The sequence below is a fragment of the Gossypium raimondii genome, chromosome 11 (genome assembly GCF_025698545.1).
Source record: "Gossypium raimondii isolate GPD5lz chromosome 11, ASM2569854v1, whole genome shotgun sequence".
Classification (NCBI taxonomy): Eukaryota; Viridiplantae; Streptophyta; class Magnoliopsida; order Malvales; family Malvaceae; genus Gossypium; species Gossypium raimondii.
The window spans coordinates 56,691,054-56,711,275 of NC_068575.1; the positions used below are offsets into that span (position 1 = coordinate 56,691,054).

At 32.8% G+C, this 20,222-nt stretch overlaps 4 protein-coding genes across 8 annotated transcripts; all 4 read right to left on the reverse strand.

The window, feature by feature from the left end:
- Positions 1–961: 961 nt before the first annotated feature.
- LOC105800921 (flavin-containing monooxygenase FMO GS-OX-like 3) lies at positions 962–1,983 on the reverse strand. Its single transcript, XM_052623702.1, has 3 exons — positions 1,728–1,983; positions 1,156–1,316; positions 962–1,069 (listed from the first exon to the last, which is right to left on the reverse strand). Exons 1-3 carry the CDS (start codon positions 1,981–1,983, stop codon positions 962–964), a joined length of 525 nt encoding a protein of 174 aa, XP_052479662.1.
- Positions 1,984–3,688: 1,705 nt separating this feature from the next.
- Positions 3,689–5,606, reverse strand: LOC105802580 (uncharacterized). Of its 5 annotated transcripts, none has more exons than XR_008190666.1 (5): positions 5,211–5,606; positions 5,030–5,124; positions 4,387–4,519; positions 4,170–4,251; positions 3,689–4,073 (listed from the first exon to the last, which is right to left on the reverse strand). XR_008190666.1 is itself a non-coding variant. In XM_052623211.1 (5 exons), exons 3-5 carry the CDS (start codon positions 4,548–4,550, stop codon positions 3,951–3,953), a joined length of 369 nt encoding a protein of 122 aa, XP_052479171.1. In that variant the 5' UTR covers positions 4,551–4,753; positions 5,030–5,124; positions 5,278–5,604; the 3' UTR covers positions 3,689–3,950. The 5 variants fall into 5 exon arrangements, 4 of the variants coding, with proteins under 4 accessions (XP_052479171.1, XP_052479170.1, XP_052479173.1 ...); XM_052623211.1 differs by having other exon boundaries at positions 4,387–4,753; positions 5,278–5,604; XM_052623210.1 differs by having other exon boundaries at positions 4,387–4,753; positions 5,211–5,604.
- Positions 5,607–8,021: 2,415 nt separating this feature from the next.
- On the reverse strand, positions 8,022–10,633 carry LOC105802579 (flavin-containing monooxygenase FMO GS-OX-like 2). The gene is given in 8 exon segments (XM_052624337.1): positions 8,022–8,404; positions 8,478–8,595; positions 8,597–8,649; positions 8,954–9,089; positions 9,224–9,324; positions 9,393–9,542; positions 9,733–9,803; positions 9,994–10,633. Coding segments are annotated over 8 exon segments (1,335 nt in total). The 5' UTR covers positions 10,532–10,633; the 3' UTR covers positions 8,022–8,236.
- A 151-nt stretch (positions 10,634–10,784) lies between these two features.
- LOC128034922 (uncharacterized) lies at positions 10,785–11,302 on the reverse strand. The gene has a single exon (XM_052624336.1). The coding sequence runs from the start codon at positions 11,191–11,193 to the stop codon at positions 10,996–10,998; it is 198 nt and encodes a 65-aa protein (XP_052480296.1). The 5' UTR covers positions 11,194–11,302; the 3' UTR covers positions 10,785–10,995.
- Between the last annotated feature and the right edge of the window lie 8,920 nt (positions 11,303–20,222).

The window sequence follows — 20,222 nt, forward strand, 5'->3', positions numbered from 1 at the left end:
ATTGCAGGTATGCTTACTAAGGGATTATCACCCAATGTTTTGATGAGCACACTGCTCATATAGATGTAATGTCATTTCAGGATATTCAGTTTTAGTGGGAGTTTGTAATTTTAAATGGTTTTTTTTTTGTTATAAACACATTTTTAATTATTTCAATTTACGATTTTGAAGGTTATTTTATGCAGAAATAAAGTTTATTTTATTTATTCACACTTTGATTTTGGTAAGGTTTGATATCACAAAGGTTTAAGGAGGACTAGTCGGAAATAGACATGTTTAGATCACATTGTATGTAATTTCCATGTTTAGATCACATCCATACTTGATCTAAGTCATTTGGTTGTGTTAATATACGTGATCAGGAATGGATTTAGTTACGATACATGTAACGAAAATCATTTTAGTTCTATGTTAACATAATTTAATGGACGAGATTGTTTGGAACACCTTTTGGATATGATAATAAAGTTTTTAGCTTATAAGGTTATATAATGACATGTAGTTATGGAGTCATTAGTATATATTTGTGGTCCAAGTGGAAGATTGTTGGATAATATGAACATTACATAGATATAATAAGAAAATTACATGTTATTATTTACTATTATAAAATGTTAACTCAAATTAGAAGTGTCTAATTTAGTTAAAGTTTATCGACTTCAATTATTAAATAAAGTATGAGGCTAATATGTGTAGTAACTAACTTCTAATTGATGATGAGCTAAGTAGAAATTAATGTTAATGTGCAAAAGTTATATATTAGGGTTATGGTCTCCAAAATTACACATACGTAAATTTTTTATGTCCCATTTTAAAAAAGAGAGCCCTATTTTCTAAAATACTCGTATGTTAATTTGGAAAATGAAAACCATAAGATTTTCGATATCTCAATTACCTAAGAAATGAAAAAGATATTTGTATAGAATTTTTTCCCCTTTAGAGGGACAAGTTATTTAAAAGATTAAATTATATCTCCTAATAAATACCCAGTGCAATGAAGAATAACATCTGCGTTGACAATTGATCCATTTTGAAATAACACCTTACCATCTTTATGTGTACATTCAATCTGCAACAAAAATCACAATTTCTTACAGAGAAAAAATTGACGAGTTTAAAGTGCAACTTAATTAAATGATAAAATGATTAAAAAACCATTGAATGTTGCAAAACGTTATCATGATTTTCCAGTCTTTTCAACTGGAAACTAGGTCCTCTAATAGCCTGATGAACTTGTTTCGCAACAGAAGCGATCTGTTTTAGAATGTCATGGATTGGGCACTTGCTGAATCTCCGATGAGCACTACTACTGTCAACTAGAACCAAGAATTATTATAGCAATTTGTGTCTTTTCTAGGTTGATACTGAAGTTTTAAAAACAGATTACAGCAGGGTGATTGTTATCAATATTGAATTCCAACTGTATATGGCACAATGCCTTATTTTCAAATTGTTCTAGAGTTCTGTAATTATGGCTATGCATTTGCAATCCTGGCCAAATGTCTCTGCCTAAAACATGACAAATTACTACCCAATAGAGAGATTATCATACAAGTAAACAGAAATCGAGTTATCTGTTATAGTGCAATGCAATTGAATGAAAAATATTTAAGATGGCATTTGCAAAAGTAGTTATGACAGTAACAAACTACTACAATGGGAAAGAATTTTTTTTGGCATGAATGAAATTCCTGAAAATTCTGCAATTCTGGGCTCTGTGTATTTACCATTACAAATAACTACAGCCTCAAACACCTCCTCCCATCTTGGCTCGGTCTCTCGAGTCCTAAACTCAACGATCCACTTGTGACTCGTCTCATCAACTCGCTCCACCCGAATCACTTCATGCCCAAATCGAATCAACTCCATCAACCCAAAGTCCCTAGCAAAATCCTCAAGAAACCTGAGCACCTCTTCATGACCCGGAGAAGACCTCGGATCCCCACCTTCTTTCTTCACAAATGGATAATGCGTGAAGCCCATAATAGTTCGAAGGGATCTGTAAAGGCTACTATGAACTATTTCCCGATTCGGGTCAAGGCCTAATAGGTCGGATGTACCGGGGCGCCCACTTTGTTGGCCTTTTCAAATACAGTGACATGGTGACCTTCTCTTTGAAGCTCCCTGCAGTGCCACAACCGACGACCGCTACCTTATAAGATTGCCCCTTTTTCAGCATTATAGCCATCAAAGGCTTACCTCTTCAGTTTAAATTTCAATTGTCAACAATCTGCTACATGATTAATGCTGGGTAAAGAGACTTAATTAAAGCTACATTCTTCCCAGTATTTGCAATGGTTATTAATTAATTCATTGTGAAAGACAGAGAATAGAATTATAATATCTTTGTCAGAGAATGATATGATATGATATTATATTGTAATTTTTCACCCAGTGTTCTATGATCTACTTTGTCAGGTCATAAGCACTATCAAATAATTGTTATAACAAAACTTTCTAAAAAATATGATGATAATATGACAACGGCTTCATGTATAAAAATTAGTAGGATCAAATTTCCAACAAGCCGACGGCTGCTAGAAAAGAAAAATGAAGGACAATATATATATTTTTCAACAAGCCAACGGCTGCTATAATATCAAAATTAGTAAGATAAAATTCCCTTTACTTTTTCTTTTATCCAAGTAAAATGGCTTTTTTATAAAGATAATATTTAAAACATTAAGGCTACGTTTGCTTCACTGTAATGGAATAGAGCTGTAATTGAATAAAGCTGTAATCAGTAATCAATTGTTTGGTTGAATAGAATGGAATAGAAGTGTAATAGTATTCTCGTGTTTGGTTGAGTGGAATGATATTGTAATAGCATAAGGAAAAAAACAAAAATGACTAGAATAGCCTTAGCAAAATTTTTTTTAAGTAGATGATTATTATTATTGTTATTAAATTTTAATAAGATTATTATTAAAATAATTTAATAAAATAATAAATAATTTAACCATATTTTAACATAATTATTATTAAATATAATTTAATAGAAAAGTATATAATTTAATAAAATTCTTAATATAATTATTATATGAATTTACTAAAATCATAATATATAATACTATAAAATAATATATAATCTACTTTATTATTTTTAAACTGTAATATATATTTAATGTGCTAAAATATCATTAGTGAAACAAATAATTTAATTATTCTACAATAAAAACAAAATACTAGAAGTAATAAATAACTTGAGAATTATATTTCACATCCAAATATAATATTCACATATTAACAAAAAGTTACATATGTATTTGATGTTCTAACCAAAAAAATGGTTTGTCAATGCCTACATCTATCTATATTTTACAAATTAAACTCTAATACCAACTCCAACCATTTGGTTTGGGGAGTACTGGAATTTGGTAATGAACAAGGGAATATGTACAATGATCCATGTAACACGGACTTTTTGCTAAGTCATACTAGAAGACACCAATCCTAAACTCGAGAGTTCCTCAGGGGGCACAACAACAGTGTACTAAAATGCAATCTACACTATAGGTAGTTCAGAAGAATGTCTGCAAAGGAAAAATATATTAAAATATCTAAATAATATAACAGTAATGCCCCACAAATTGCTATCAACAAAAAAAGGTAGCACAACCACAAAACACTTAAAGGGAGCATGTTTCAAGCATTTAGGTGGGCCCATCTGGTGCAGGCAAGAAACTGATACAATGAGAAAAAACAAAATAATCATAATAACATTGTATAATCTAACAATTTACATATTACAAATCTGAGCATAATGAATAGATTTTATTGAATCAAGAGAACTCAAAGAAAGTAGAATACTAAGCTATAAGATTCTATGCCAGATGAAGTCCCTGCATTCTAGAGCAAAATAGTCCAGAATGTATGTCCATCAGATTCAACAATAAAAAAGACTAGTAATATTGACTGTGGCAGCCAAAGAACGAAATTGTAATGAGTAATTAATATCTGTAAAATCCAACATTATTAGCGAAATCAAAATCATAAGCATATGTTGCAAAAAAATCACAACAAATGATGTGCTGAACATTTTCATATTGAGGATCTGGGAAGAAGTGACCATACTGCAAAAGGTGGGATTGAAAGAAGTGAGAAATCAAAAATTATTAGATGATATTTCCCCAGTAAGAAAATTTGAAAGTAGAAAGAAGAAAACTTACAGAATGGCCAGGCTTGAATTCAGTAGATGTCCTCAATCTTAGTACGCAAGTAAAAGCATATGGTCGACTTGGCATTCGGTACCTGCAAAGTAAGATCAATAACAGCACTCAAATGGAATATCCATATAATTAACTCAAGTAGATATGAAGTATCCATATAAACATATACTTTATCATCTTTAAAAAAGAATAAATTAGAGGAACTTATAGTACTAACATGTCCTGAGGAAGTGTTGAATCATCTGTATTTGCATATAAGAACAAAGAGCCACCACTTTCTATGCTAATAAATTTAAGAGATGCCAAATCTGTATACTCATTTGTAACAGCAAAAATGTCCACGCATACACCTGCTTGAACAGCCACAGCAGCCTGTAACATTTGTCAATGCTACATTTCCCAATCCACATGACTAGGATGAGATAATACAAAATTCAAATGAAAGATAGCAGATCTTTGTAGAAAGGTGTCTGCTCAGGAAGCAAAGCAAGGTTTGCATCTTCTCTTTACTAGCATATTGCTCACCATAACTTCTTGTATCTAGTTGCCCAGGTCCATAATGATTGCAAAATTTATCATTATCCCTTAATAAAAAGTAAAATTTTAGACTCAAACATAGTGATTGCAAAATCTTTGATTTTAGAAGACTAGTACATAGTGATTGCAAAATTACATGATTTAATTAGTATAAATGAGGATAAACAACACTATTCTAAGTGAAAGGCTCAAACAACAAAGGTTATACCACATACAAACATATGCACGGTCCCTTCCTAATTCTATTCTTACAAAATAAACCCTATATTATAGTTAAGAAATCGAGAACAACAAAAAAAGAAGAGAAAGAGCAAGGGGCTCACCATTGATTCAGAGGCAGATAGACGAGAAATAAATCTACAAATCTCGCGTTTGTTTGGCGAAAGAAGAGCAAATCGGAGTAGAGTGATTTGGGAGACTGCGATAGCCAAAGGGTTTATAAGAGCGAGGGCTTTTGAGAGTTCAACTAGAAATGTCGTCGATTAAGGAATCAAAGGCACTTACTGTAAATAAGGAGGTTCAACTAGAAGAAAGATGAAGATGAAGATGGCGATAGCCAAAAAATGTTCACCTGACCCTGGATGAAGGGGAGGAATGCCGAAGTCGGAGGAAGCAAGAAATGGTTGCCGTTGAGTGTTTTTGAGGTGAGAATTTGTGAGGGTAAAATAGGGTTGATTTGGGACGGAATGGGTAAACGGTGAAGAGGGAAGGGAATTGAAATCCTCAAATTTTTCTGCTTAAGGCCGGAATGGAATACACCCGTAATAGGGTATTCTCTTCAACCAAACCACTGTTTAAGTGGGAAGCAGAAGAAGCTTGTAATAGGTAGGTAATGGCATAGCCATTATCTTTAACCAAACATGCTGTAATTAATTACAAAAACCGGAGGAGAACAAATTAATTAAGAAAATTGAGGTTTGCTAGAGTAACTTTTTAAGTATCGCCTGACACATTACACAAGTAAACTTTTTAAAAAAATTGAAAAAAAAAGTTGAAAAAGTAAAAATACATTTTTTGTGGTGTTGCCTGACATAGACGGCGCCGATAAATTAAAAAAAAAGAGTCTAATACAAAAAACAAGGTTGAAAAAGTGAAAAAAAGCTGTTTTGTGGTTCCAGACAATAACATTTTCTCTTCATTTAATGTCTTAATAATTTTTCCTTGCATTTAATGTCTTAATGTTTTTTCTATGCATTTAATTCCTAAAATTACAACTTTTTAATTTAATTAAGGGGACACATTGGCCGCACTAATTAAAATATTTTTTCCACTATATTTTTCTGTCAAATTTTTTTTCTTCTAAAATTTCATTAGTGCCGCCAATGTGTTAAGGAACACCTAAAATTACTACTAGAGGTGTTCATGGGCCGGGCGGCCCGGCCCGACGGCCCGTCCGAAATATGGGAGGGTTTGGGTAAAAATATAGGCCCGAAATATGGGCTTCGGTAAAAAAAGAGGCACGTTTAGAAAACTGGCCGGGCCTTGGGCACCACTTTTTTTGCCCGGGCCCGGCCCAATATAATAAATATATTTTTTTAATTTTAAAATATTTTTTTACATACTTTTTTAAATTTTTTAATTTAAAATATTTTTAAAATACTTTTTTTAATTTTTTTAATTTTAAAATATTTTTAAAATATTTTTAATTTTTTAAAATTTTTAAAATTTTTAAAATAAAAATGGGCCGGGCCCGGGCTTATGATTTTTTCCCGGGCCGGGCCTGGGCAAAATCTTAGGCCCATATTTAGGGTCGGGCGTAGGACCTGGGTTGAAATTTTTTTATGGGCCCGGCCCAGCCCATGAGCACCTCTAGTTACTACATCAAATACCCTATTTTTATAATTAATTTGTTTTCCACCCTATTTTTGTAATTAATTAATTTTAATGTTATTTTAATAAAAATTCAAGTAAAATAAATTAAATTAGGTTAAATAATTAATATTTTTATATAACATCAAGATTAGAAAAGTTGTAGCTTTTTGTTGAATTAAAAAAATAAGAATAAGTAAATGAAATTTGGAAGAATTATTTTTCAAAAACAGTTGCAAGAATTATTCTAATCTTTATTGGATGAAAGTTGTATGTGTTGGACAAAACGTTACCGAATAAATATATAAATATAAATAAATATTTATATATTTATATATAAAATAAAATAAATTGAATAATTTATATTTAAATTATCAGATACGAAAAACTAATAAATAACATAACAAAAACCAGAAATCGAAAAGAATAATCGAGTTTTACTAGATGTTGAGACTTGTTTTACACAGTTTCCTTAAGACAAATTCGACTGCTTCTACGGTACTTAGAGAAACGTTGGTCAACTGTCTCCCAGGATACAACAACACAATGATCGAAGCAGTAGCACCTCTGCAGTGATCAACGAACAAACGTTGCCTTTTTTATCACCAAAACGTTGGAAAATATGAAGAGAAAAAGAGAAGAATTTTGAAGCGTAAAATAAACTCGGTGTAAGAAAGTGTGATTGTCCCAAATAATTCTGAAGAATTCTTAGGCTTTTATAGGCATTCAATATCAAGGAATTTTGGAAATATCCATGAATAAGGATACAAAATTTGCATTAAAGGAGCAATTAAATCAATTTGATTAAAATCAAATCAAATTGATTGAAATAAAATAAAATCAGGATATATTTCATTTTAAATCAAATTTTGTATATTTGCTGAGAAAAATAAATAAATTTTGTGTTGGTCAAGTATTAAGTTGTCATAAGATTAACACGATTCTTTCTAATGCATAGGTAGAAGCTAGACTTGAAGAGTTAGTATCGAGGTCGCAGTCGGCTCATCTCATCACCTCTTCAAGCTTGGAAGAGAGTATGGTTAACATTTTGGTTTTAGTCTTGGCATGTACGTAGGTAATGTTAGTTATAAATGAAATGTTTTAATGGACCTAAATGTAGAACTTAGATATTTTTTAACCTTAAAATCTTAGCCTTAAATGAGTTTGATGAATTATGTGACTATTGAAATTGAAATTGAGTTTATGTGGTTGAATTGTGAATTGGATTGATTGAATTTTTAGTTTTTGTAAAAGAACTTAAGTGATACTTCGACAAGATTTTTCCCTTAAATTTTCAAACTTCGAACTATAAAATAATATCGATACATTGTCAAAGGTACCGATATCGATACTTTAAGGAAGGTTTCGATACTATAATAAGGGTATGGATACCTTTTATTTTTGCTAAAATTTTCCAAACATCGAACCTCAAATTAGTATGGATACTAGGAAAGAGTATTGATACTTGGGCCAAGATATTGATACCCTATAAAAATGTACCAATACTTTAATTCCAGAAAGTAGTATTATACTCAATAAAATGATTTGAAACAAATAATAGAAGATTAATTGAGAATTCTAAATTTGCTACATCGCAACATTCATTAAATAAAACTAGACTAATAGAATGCGTCTATTGTCGCTCTAGCAACAATTGTAGCACTCCGAAACCTTGACCCAATAGTCGGATCGGGCATGGGCTGTTATATAGGGTGTGGAGTTTAATTGGAACAATCTACTTCTTGTATCCATTTGTCAACATCCCATGCATCCCGATACTTGTCACCATAATATGATTTTATTTTCTCCATGGAGAAAAACATTATTTCCTTCCACCTTTCCGGGGGCCTTATGTCCAACTGAGTGGCGAGCCAATTTTCATATTCGAACTGCCAACAGACAACAAAACAATATAAGCAAAGAGACAGTGAAAGAGAGATTTGGGTTTGGAAAATGGAAAACCTTGTCCTGCTGGAGCGTATGAGTAAGATGCTTGGGTCGCCCACTCTTCTCCATTAGACGGTAAAGCTCTTCAACAGAATCTGCCATCTCGGCTTGGGTTGGCAGCTTTACCTTGCCACAGAACTTTTGCCACCCATTTTGCTTGTGATTCCATCACTATAGAGGGCACTGCCTGATTATGTAAACACCAATATACTGTGTTAAAATTTGAAATTCAGTTTGAAGAATATTACTGTTCATACTTGGCCATGCAAATTCCCAGGATTAGTCTCTATATAAGATATGCCAGAGCCAAGAAAATTTGGCTTTGAATCTTTGACAGGGCGCAGAAAACAAGAAAATCTGTGACAATTAATCAACATTTGAGGAAAACTTAGAATGACTCATAAAGAATCAGGACTTTGACTGCAATTTATTGTCTAGAAACATTTAATGCCTTCAAAATATTTTAATCAGATGGAAGAAAAAAAGTTTACCTTGTAAGGTAGTGCCACAAAAGAAAGCGAAGGGGCTAAGCTTGGTGGAAATACATGTTTATATAGAGGTCCAACACGGTTGTCGTCCACAGTAACTGTCCCATTGGACCTAAGAAATGGGAAATGGAATTTGTACCTGCAATAGATTTATTTTTCCCAAGATGTTTGGAATGCATGCTAAATCTAAAAGGATAAAGTATTTAAGAGATTGAAGCATTTCTCTGGTTTGATAAAAGATAGCTAAAAAGATTCAAGTATTTTTAGAAATACCCGGTGCAATGAATAATGACATCTGCATCAACGATTGATCCATCTTGAAATACCACCTTACCATCTTTACGAGCGCATTCGATTTGTTGATAAGTCACAGTCTATCAGGAAAAAAGACGACCAGCTTAAAGTTCAACTTTAAACCAAATTGAGAAAAAGAAAAAGAAACCATAGAATGTTGCCAAGCGTTATCATGATTTTCCAGCCTTTTCAATTGGGAATCAGGTCCTCTAATAGCCTGATGAACTTGACTCGCAAGAGGGGAGATCTCTTTCAAGATGTCCTTGGCACTTGATCCATTCCCTATAAGCACCACTATCTGTCAGCCAAAACCCAGAATCATCTTAGCAACCTATGTGTTCTCTTGGTTGAGATGTATGGATTGATGAAACTAAAAGTTCATCAAGTTCAGAAACATATTACCAAGTTTGCAGCTTCATGTAGAGGACTGCAGAGTGATTATAAGTAAAAATACTGCAGATTGGTTGTACTTGTATATGATTAAATACCTTATTTTCAAACTGTTCAGGAGTCCGGTAGCTATGGCTATGCATTTGCAATCCTGGCCAAGCATCCCTGCCTAATATATGACAAATATCATTATAGCTAAAGATAAGAGTTAAGCATTATTGAGAAAGAATATTCCTGGATTTAGAAGCTTTTAAATAGCAACAGTGATGAAAGTATTGCACATTTATTCTATATTTCTGAAGCAATTTCTTTATTTAATAAAGCTGATTCAATGATTTCCAATGGCATCAAAGAAATACCTGGAAATTCTGCAATTTTTGGCTCCGTGTGTTTACCATTGCAAATAACCACTGCCTCAAACAGCTCCTCTTTCGATTCCCATCTCGATTCAGTCTCTCGAGTCCTAGACTCAACAACCCACTTGTGACGCGCCTCATCAGTTAGCTCTACCCGAACCACTTCATGCCCAAATCGAATCAACTCCATCAACCTAAAGTCCCGGACAAAATCCTCAAGAAACTTGAGTACCTCTTCATGACCCGGAAAAGTCCTCGGATCCCCACCTTCTTTCTTCATAAATGGATAATCCGTGAAACCCATAATCTGCCTAGGAAGGTTAACTCTAAGGGATCTGTAAAGGCTACTATGAACTATTTCCCGATTCGGATCAAGGCCTAATAGGTCGGTCTCCACTCCTGAATTATAGAGCCATATGCCTCCAACATGGTCGGCCTTTTCAAATACGGTGACTAGGAGACCTTCTCTTTTAAGCTCCCTGGCCGTGACTAGGCCTGCAAAGCCACCACCGAGGACCGCTACTTTATAAGATTGTCTCATTTTAAGAACAATAACGATCGCTTCTATTAAGAAGCTGGGTTTCACCGTTTGGGTAGCGAGATTTCGATTCTTTTAGGCCAGCTCCAGAATTAAAATGTTTGTTTATCCAAGGAAATAGTAGCATATTTTAATGATAAACAGTTTGCTTGTCTTGGCCTAAATCCAGCACCCTTTTTTCTTTCTCTCGTATTTTCAAATAATTTAATCTTTACTTGGTGGGCTAAGCTTCACTGCCTCAAAGCTTAGGTCGTGGTTGTGTGGCCAAGATCAAATTTTATACAAGTTGAAATTTCAGTTAATATCCAAGAAAACAAGATCTACTATCTTACAGCAATAACCCAGTGATAGTTAAAAGTTACATTAAAAGAAAAAAAAGAGAAAGAAACCGTAACCCTTTTAACAAGAAATAAATTTCCCATTTCTCCTACTGATCTGATTCTGAAATGTTAAAAGATGATGGTAAATTATTTGGAAACGTCGACAGCGTCGTCGTTGGAGTTGGTGGTAGCGGAGGGTTTACGGTAGTTTTCTTCAATGTGTTGTGCTATAACAAGGCCGGAGTTGAGGAGCTTTCCGATGTTGGGAACGTTATAGTTCTGAGCCAGATAAACCCCAAAAAGAGTTCCAGCCATGAGAGAAAAGGCACTCCTTATTACACCCATCCCTTCCGATGTGGCAGTTAATTCCCCGTTCCCAATAGCTCTGCTGATTCACTGTTGTGATTTGGGTGGAGGATGGGCAAATTTATACCATGGTTGAACTGGCTCAATTGTCTTGAGGCCCAAGTCTCTCTTTCATTTTCTTTTTTCAATTGAAGTAACCCCCTACCCCAAGGGTCAATCTCCCACTCTTGAGCCCCAAGCAAAAAGCAGGTATTTCTTAAATCAAATCTACGTAACTGGGCTGGATCAATGCAAAAAAAGTCAGCAGTCCGAATAAGGACAAAATTGAGGGGCCTTTAAACTCGTTTGTATTGCATTGGTTAATTCGCTTTCAAGTCGTTGAGCATTAGCAATGACTTACAGCTTGGTTGAAAACTAGACTAGACTGTATAGATTTTCATGTTTAAAACCTAAAAATTAAGTCTTCCAATTTTATTGCTTTAAAAATCTTGATACAGTTTCTAAAATAGGTATTTTCTTTCAAAATTTGTCAATTTTAATTTGCTTATCCTCGTATGTTTACAGAAAATAAATATATTAAATTGATATTTGGATTAAAATTTTTAAATTGAAAAAATAAAATTATTGAATCTTTAATTTTAAAATATAGGTATTAAATCTAAATTTTATACAAGTGCATAGATTAACAACATATTTTAATCGTTCCATTGCAATCTTGTACTCGTTTTAGTTTACTTTAGACTTAAATGGATTATTTGGTAAGAAATTATGTTATTTAAAGATCACACCTAGAATATTTTTCCCTTTAATTCATAAAATTGTTATAAAATGGGGAGAAATTTGTTAATGTATATTACTTTTTATTAAAAGGCTAAACATAAAAGATGGTATATATACATGAAAATAGAGAACTTCAGTTTTTTGGGTTCAAATGTTATTCGACATGTATGCATGTCTGCTCAAATTATTCTTAAATTACAAGTACAGTATAAAAAGGACAGCAAAGACATTAAGCAATGTAAAAACACACATCAGGCTGAATGAAGGTCGACCCCACATGACCCTCTTCTAACCTAATACGATCTACAAAGCAAAACACACCCATGTCTTCAATCACGAGCCAACAAGCGTTGCTTCCGATTGCTGTTCCACTTGGGGGCCTGGGTTGGCATCAGCTGGTTTGTTTTGAGTTGGTTTGGTGCGAGGGCAGCGCCTGTTTTCTCCCCTGCTACCGCTACTGCTTGTTTCTTTAAGATGGCGGCAGCGATTTGAATCCTCCAGTTAAAAGGGCACCGAACATAGCCCCCAGGAGAAACGTCGCACCTGGCTTCATACTCATTTATTACCGATTATCAGTTGAAGACGAAATTTTAGAAGCGAGATTCGAATGCAACTGAAATCTGTTCCAAGGCTTCTTCCAATTCTCCATCATTTATAGTGAAAAGAGTTTACATTAGGCTAACCCCTTCCCCACGGCTCAACCCAATCAGCAGTCAAATCAGACATGTGTAATTATTTATTATATTTAAAAAATTATTCAAGACAAGTTTTTTATAAAAGTATAGTAACATTTTATTTTGTTAATATCTCCAAAAGTCTCATTGTATAATGATTATGGAAATAAAAGTTTTCAAATTACAATTTTTAAAGTTAATTTTATTTGATATAAAATTTAAAATGGAAATTATATAATTTTTAATAATTATAATAATACAAGATAGTGTCACATGCTGCTGATTAAAGTCAGTGACCAAATCTCACAGAATCTCTCGAGAAAGTCAATTGATTAAATTGGTCTCATTTTACCCACTTGGACTGGCTCGATTCGTAGAACATAAAAGGGAGCTCATCTACTTGAAGTTTGATGGTCCCATGAAATACTCCAGTAATTTAGAGGTATCAAGGTAAATATTTGTAATCTTATGGATAAGATTGTAATTTAGAGGTATCAAGGTTCAAACTCATTAGGACTCTCAATATACATTAATTTTAGTTGTTGATGTAATTTAAATTGTATCGTTGGATTTGAGGGAACTTAACTATAAATAGAGGTATTCTCTCTCATCTGTAATCACTTTAGTTGTACTTCACTCCTTAAGTAATCAAACACTTTGAGAATAATTACTCAAACATCTTTATGCAATATGTTCTAGTGCATTTTTTTGTTCTTTCGTTGTTATTTTGTTTGTGTGTTTGCTTTCGCAAAGTTTTGGTGCATTGGAGAATTTCTTTGAGAATTTTCACATTTTTTAGAGTTAGGCTAATTTAGGCGGATTTGAAGTAAAGTTATTACTTAAGGTCGCACGATTTTTTAGGCTAAAGTTCTAGCCTCGTGATAATTGGTATCAAAGTCAAGGTTTGTAAGGTGCCAAGTTGAGATGACAAAAGAAGAAAAGGATTAGAATATCCCAATAGAGACCCGTGGGAGGTTTAGGAAAATGAGCAAATCAAGGGATACAATGTCAGCTTTGTAAGGTAGGGTTGCCAAACTTGAGGGTTTCATTGGTGATAAGAAGAAAACTCTCGAGGTAGTTGGAAGATGCACTTTTGAGCTAGATTGAGGGAGAGATAAGCTCAAGGGACAAGTGTTGGATGTTCTTAATGCTAACGTTAATATGAAGGAGATACGCGGGGATCTCAACTCCACTAAGAAGAAGCTAACTGAGAGAGATAATTCTCTTGAAGTCATAATAATGGTTTTGAAAGAGGAAACCAAAACCATTGTGATGACTTTAAAGGAATAGATTGAGGAGCTCAAGGGAGAACTCACTGATTGTAAAGTTGTTGTGGAGAAATGGGTGTTGGTTGTGACACCCAGGCGTAAGATAGATGTCCCCAAGCCAAAAGACGAGGTTGGCGAGTGATATGGACAATTTTCTCTAGAGAATGGAATAGTAATTCCATACTATAGGTATCAAAGATTGTAATAGCCCGATTTTAGGCCTAGTCGGAACAGTGGTTTCGGGACCACAAATCCGACGAAAAAAAAATGTAATGGCTTGAATTTTCAGAGGTGTCGGAACGGTGATTCGAGATCACTAAATTCGACAAATGGGTAGAAAATATTATTAATTTAGTAAGTATAAGTTAAATGTGAAGTTAGGAAAATTTTTGAAATAGTGAATAGTGCACTAGAAATAAATATTAAAATAATTAGAATCAAAATGAGGTATCAAGACCTCGGGATTTTAAACCGAGCCATAAATATTTTTATAAATATTTATGGAGTGTTAAAAGTTAGTATTAAAGTTTCGTTAAGAAATTTTAAAGTTCGATAATTAATTGAACAAAAGGACTAAATTGTAACAAATGCAAAATTATAGGAAATAATTAAATAGCTTAAATGATAAAAGGAAGAGGGCTTAAAAGGTAAATAGACCCAAGGCCTATTTGGGCTGGACGGCAGGGGCATGAAATCAGCAGAAAGTAAAGAGAATTAAGGGTAAAATTGGAATATTGCAAAATTTGCTTAATAAAGTTAGGACCAAAGTGGAATTATCTAGATTTCTCTTCATTTTTCTGAATTCTCATCAGCTAAAACACCATGGAAGGGCTTCTTCAAGCTGGTTCTTCATATTTTTATTACAAGTAAGTTCAATTCTTGACTATTTCTTGAAATTTTGTATTTTTATGACTTTTACAACTAGGCCCACTTGTTAAATTCATTAGTTTTGATTTTATGAAAGAAGTTGAAAGTTGATATGAATATGTGCTGGAAGTATATGATGATTTATCATGAAATTAGAGCTTTAAATTGTTCATATGCTGATTTTATTGAAAGAATTGAATAGAAAGTGAATGTTTGGGACCTAATAGTAAAAGCGTTTGAAGATAGAGTTATATGTGGAAATTCTGAATTTCAATAGTTGTGTAACAACTTATAATGCCTAGTAAAGTAATAATAGAGAAAATTAGATTAATTGAGGGTTAATTGAGAAAGGACCGAATTGTATAAACTGTGAAATTTGGGGCAAAATGGAAATCAACATTTTGCACTAAAGCAGTTTTGGACAGCAGCAGTAGTGTAACTTTGAAAAATCACCAAAAATTGTAGAGATTGAATTAGAGGATGAATAAAATATGAAACTAAAGCTTATTGAGTCTAGTTTTTTATAAAAGAAACGATGTGAGCAATGGAATTGTAAATCATGAGATATAATAGATTTTGTGAGACAAGGTCAGAATGAATTCGGGTTCCCCTGTTCTGACTTTGGAAAATCATTAAAAATTGTAAAAAAATGATTATGAGTTATAATTTATATGGTTATAATCCTTAATGAGTCTATTTTTAGAAGAAACAAACGAAAACATCATCTGAATTCTGTACAATGAGATAATTAATTTTAGTGAAGAGTGGTCGAAACTGTCAGACAGCGAAACAGGGAAACTTTAAAGAATAAACTGTATTATTTGGCTCAACCAAAATTCTGAAAATTTTATGCTATGAATATATGTGAGTCTAGTTTCAGGAAAATTAACGGATCTTAATTTGGAGCTCTGTAGCTCTGGGTAAAAATAATTTAGTGACTCTGACTCGGATAAACAGCTTTGAATATACATGTTAGTGAATATTGAAATTATGGTTAATGTTGTTTAAGTGTGTGATACACATTAAGGATGTGGAATGGAGAGGAGGAGGAGGAAAATTGAGAAATATATGAATGATTTGTGTATAATTGGTCATATGTTTGATTATAATTGATAGATGATGAAATAGAAATGATGCTTAAATTTGTGCATTATTGGACATGGTTTAAGCTCATGTGTGAAAATAAAGTTTCATAGCATGTGTGTATGGTATATTCGGTATATGATTTGGCATGAAATAATGTCATGAATGGTTTATCATGTGGTTAGTTCCAAAAAGAGTTATGTTTCAATACACTAGCTTGCAACTATGGTTGAATGATATGTTTATATCTTGTGTAATGTGCATAGGAAACAAGTGTGGAAGATAATGAAATAGTAAGTTCATATGGCTGAAATTTAATGATTAAATGTTAATTTCATGAATTATACAATGTATGATGAAATGTATTTATTGTTGAAATGAGAATAAAATAAAAATGTGAAAATCGAATAAATGATCAAATTAAGTGGAACGCGGATTTGAGTACTTCGATCAAGTGACAAAGTGATAAGTGGTTGTTTTAGCTACACTTATCCGATCAAGTGACAAAGTGATAAGTGGTTACACTTATCGATCAAGTGACAAAGTGATAAGTGCTAAACTTATCGATCAAGAGACAAAGTGATAAGTGGTAGCTTTAGCTACACTTATCGATCAAGAGACAAAGTGATAAGTGGCTACACTTATCGATCAAGAAACAAAGTGATAAGTGGTTACACTTATCGATCAAGAGACAAAGTGATAAGTGGCTACACTTATCGATCAAGTGATAAAGTGATAAGTGGTAGCTTCACTACACTTATCGATCAAGTGGCAAAGTGATAAGTGGTAGCCTAGCTACACTTATCTGATCAAGGACAAGTGATAAGAGGTCATATGTCAAAGTGAAAGTGAAGTACTCAATTTTCCGTAACCGTTCCCTAATTTGATTAAGGATGGTAAGTGACAAATGGGCTCAAATGAATTAAAGTAAATGAATAAGTGGTAGTGTATTTATACCAGGATGATGTTGTTATTTAAGCTAAAGTGATATTTTCATTGCAAAATTAAGAATTTCATAAATGTGTTATTGAATGATATAATCGATAAACGTTGAGTTAAATGGTAAATACGTATTAGTGTTAAACTTAGTGACATTGAATTGTACGTGAATTAAATGGAAATTGCTAGTGATATGATCTAAATTGTGAGCATGAGAAATTGCGAATTAAATGAAATGGAAATGAAGTATTGAATTGTATGAGTATGTACCGGGTCTCGTAGGCCCTAATTATTATGATTATAATATTTTGAGGATATATTGTGAAAAGTTATAGAAACATGTTAATTATTTTGAAAGTTTTTATTTAGATGAAATTTTATAACTCGGTTAAATACGTTTACAAGTGTATGTGTTTTGGTAATGCCTCGTACCTTATTCCGGTGTTGGATACGGGTAAGGGGTGTTACAAAGATGGTGCCACTAAAGTAAATATTGCTTCCATATTTTTTACTGATATAGCTCTTTTGTGGTCGCGTCGTAGGTCCACAGATAAGAAATGAGGTGAAATCGCAATTAGACTTGGGAAGACTTCTAAAAAAAGTTCAAGAGATAATTTTGCCTCGAGTATGCTAAGGAGGATGTTCAACGTAATCAATAATTTAATAATTTATTAAATGAAAAATATATAATTGAATAATTTATATATGACAATTTGTATGTGATAAATTAACAACAAGCAACTGTCCAAAATTTATGTGTTTCTCAATAATTTAACTAAATTATTAATTTAGATAAAATTTTAATAAATATAAATTCAAAAAAATATGATATACAAAGTTAAAGCATAATAACACATTGTATGAATGCAAAAAATATATATAAATCATAAATCAGATATGACTTACCTAAAATCACTAACTTCTTAATTTTAGCAAAGTTTCTTTTTTAAATAAATTTGATTGGATTAATAATTATTAAAAAGTCGGTGCCTAAGACATGACCCTTGGGTTACCTAAGACATTCCGGCAATCAAACAGAACATAAAGAAAACTTTAGATGAAACTCAACCCAATTTAGTTTGCCCCCAAAGCATGTAAAACCAAAAACATTCCAAACTAGAAAAAAATCTATAACACCTGAAACAACAAAACCAAGAGAAACTTCTATCGCTTGCCTTTTTGAGCACTAAATAGGGATTCACAAATACCTCTGCTTTCCCCCATCTTCTAGAGCCTTTGTCCATTGTCGGTCAATTTCCACCACCGCGTTTGCAAAACTAAGCACTCCATTCATTAGATAAATCTATTCCATCCTTTTTATCCATTCGGTTGCTAGCAAATGAACCACTCCATTGGCCAATCTAGATGCATGAATGAAAATACTAGTTTGAGATTCTTTACTTAAACTCTTCGCATCCTTTATGTAGGTCGAGATTTCAGATCTGTCTTCCTCATCCATCTAAGCCTTCTTCACCACAGTTAGTGAATCCCCTTCAACCTCCATCGCCCTTATGCCCAAATCCAAACCCATCTACATTGCTTGGATGTAAGCCAATGTTTCAGTCGCAAAAATCGAAGGTATGTTTTCTTTAATCATTTTTTTCAAGCCTATCACCTGACCTTTTGAATCCCTAATAACAATACCAGAACATGACTTATTTTCTTGATTTCTGTATGCAGCATCAAAATTTAACTTAACACATAGGTTTTCTGGTATCTTCCATTGCTCAATCACCTCCTTCCTCTCAAGTAACTTATTGCTCAGATTATCTAACTCCTTGAGATAGTTCTTAATAAAGTTTGTAGTGACTAATCCATCTTTTTTATCACTTTCGTGCACCCATTTGTTTCTGTCCATCCAAATTACCCATAGAGCACATGCAAAAACTCTACACTGGTTTTTCGAATTTTGTTAAAAAATTTATGCAATCCATTCTTTATTTCCCATATCCGCCATTGTAACACCCCTTACCCGAGACCTTTGCCGGAGTCGGGCACGAGGCGTTACTTGACTTAACTTACTAGTTCGGAGCATAAAAATTTACTTTTAAATTTAATTCACTCACGTTTAATCAATATGTCCCTAGAAAGAGTACTCGAGACCCTAAAACATACAACGGAAATGATTCGGGTCCAAACCGGGAACATTAAAAATTTTCTGAATACTTATACAAATCAAAATAATTTATTTCACCATTCACAATAAAACTGTCCACCTGCATAACTGTCACTAATTTAATTATAACTCGAGTTACGAAACTTGAAATTGAGATCCGTAAATTTTTTCTGAAACTAAACTCATATATCTTATTACCATAAAATTTTCAGAATTTTTGGGTTAGCCAATTAGTACAGTTTATTCGTTAAAATATCCCCTGTTTCACTATCTGACGGTTCTGACCTCTGTTCGCTAAAAATCAATTATCTCATTGTACAAACTTCATATGGTGCTTCTTCTTGTTTCTACTGAAAATAGACTCACTAAAGAATCTAGACATATAAATTATAACTCATAATTATTTTTGTACAATTTTTAATGATTTTCTAAATTCAGAACAGGGGACTTCAAAAACCATTCTTACTCTGTCTCACAAAAATTCAAATATCTAAAAATATATAACTCTTTTGCATACTCTATTTCTTTGATGTGAAAATAGACTCATTTACCTTTAATTTCATATCTCATTCAGCTTCTAATTCAATTTCCACTATTTTTGGTGATTTTTCAAAATCGAACTACTGCTACTGTCCAAAACCGTTTTAGTAAAAAAAAAAGTTAATAACCAAGTTTGTAACACCTTCACTTCCTTTCAATTAAACCCTATACATGCCATATAAACCTTCTGATGCACAATAAAATTTACCGAAGTAATTTGGATAGTGTGCCCTGATGTGTTGATCCGATCAACTGATTTCACATCAATCTACAAAGAACATTAAACACACAGGAGTAAGCTTACAGAAAGCTTAGTAAGTTCATAGGCCCATAGTAAAATCTTATCAAGATTTCACTAACAATATTAATAAACAAGTATAATTCAACATTTCCTGCCAACCACAATCTCAAACAATAAATTTACTCAATCGAGTTCAATATCAGATATCAACTTATTTCCAACATTTAGCTTCAATTGCACTTACAAATACTTGTCAAATTGATGATTGTCTTACGGATTTGAGTACATCGTTTGCCCGGTGCCATGATTTGCTTGAATCTTTTACAATGCTATAACTCAATATGATTTTCTTCACTGAAATACCATACCTACTTTTCATAACTCAGTATGGTTTTCATTACTGAAATACCATACCTACTTTTCACAACTCAGTATGGTTTTCATTACTAAAATACCATACCTACTTCTCACAACTCAGTATGGTTTTCTTTACTGAAATATCATACCTACTTCTCACAACTCAGTATGGTTTTCTTTACTGAAATACCATACCTACTTTT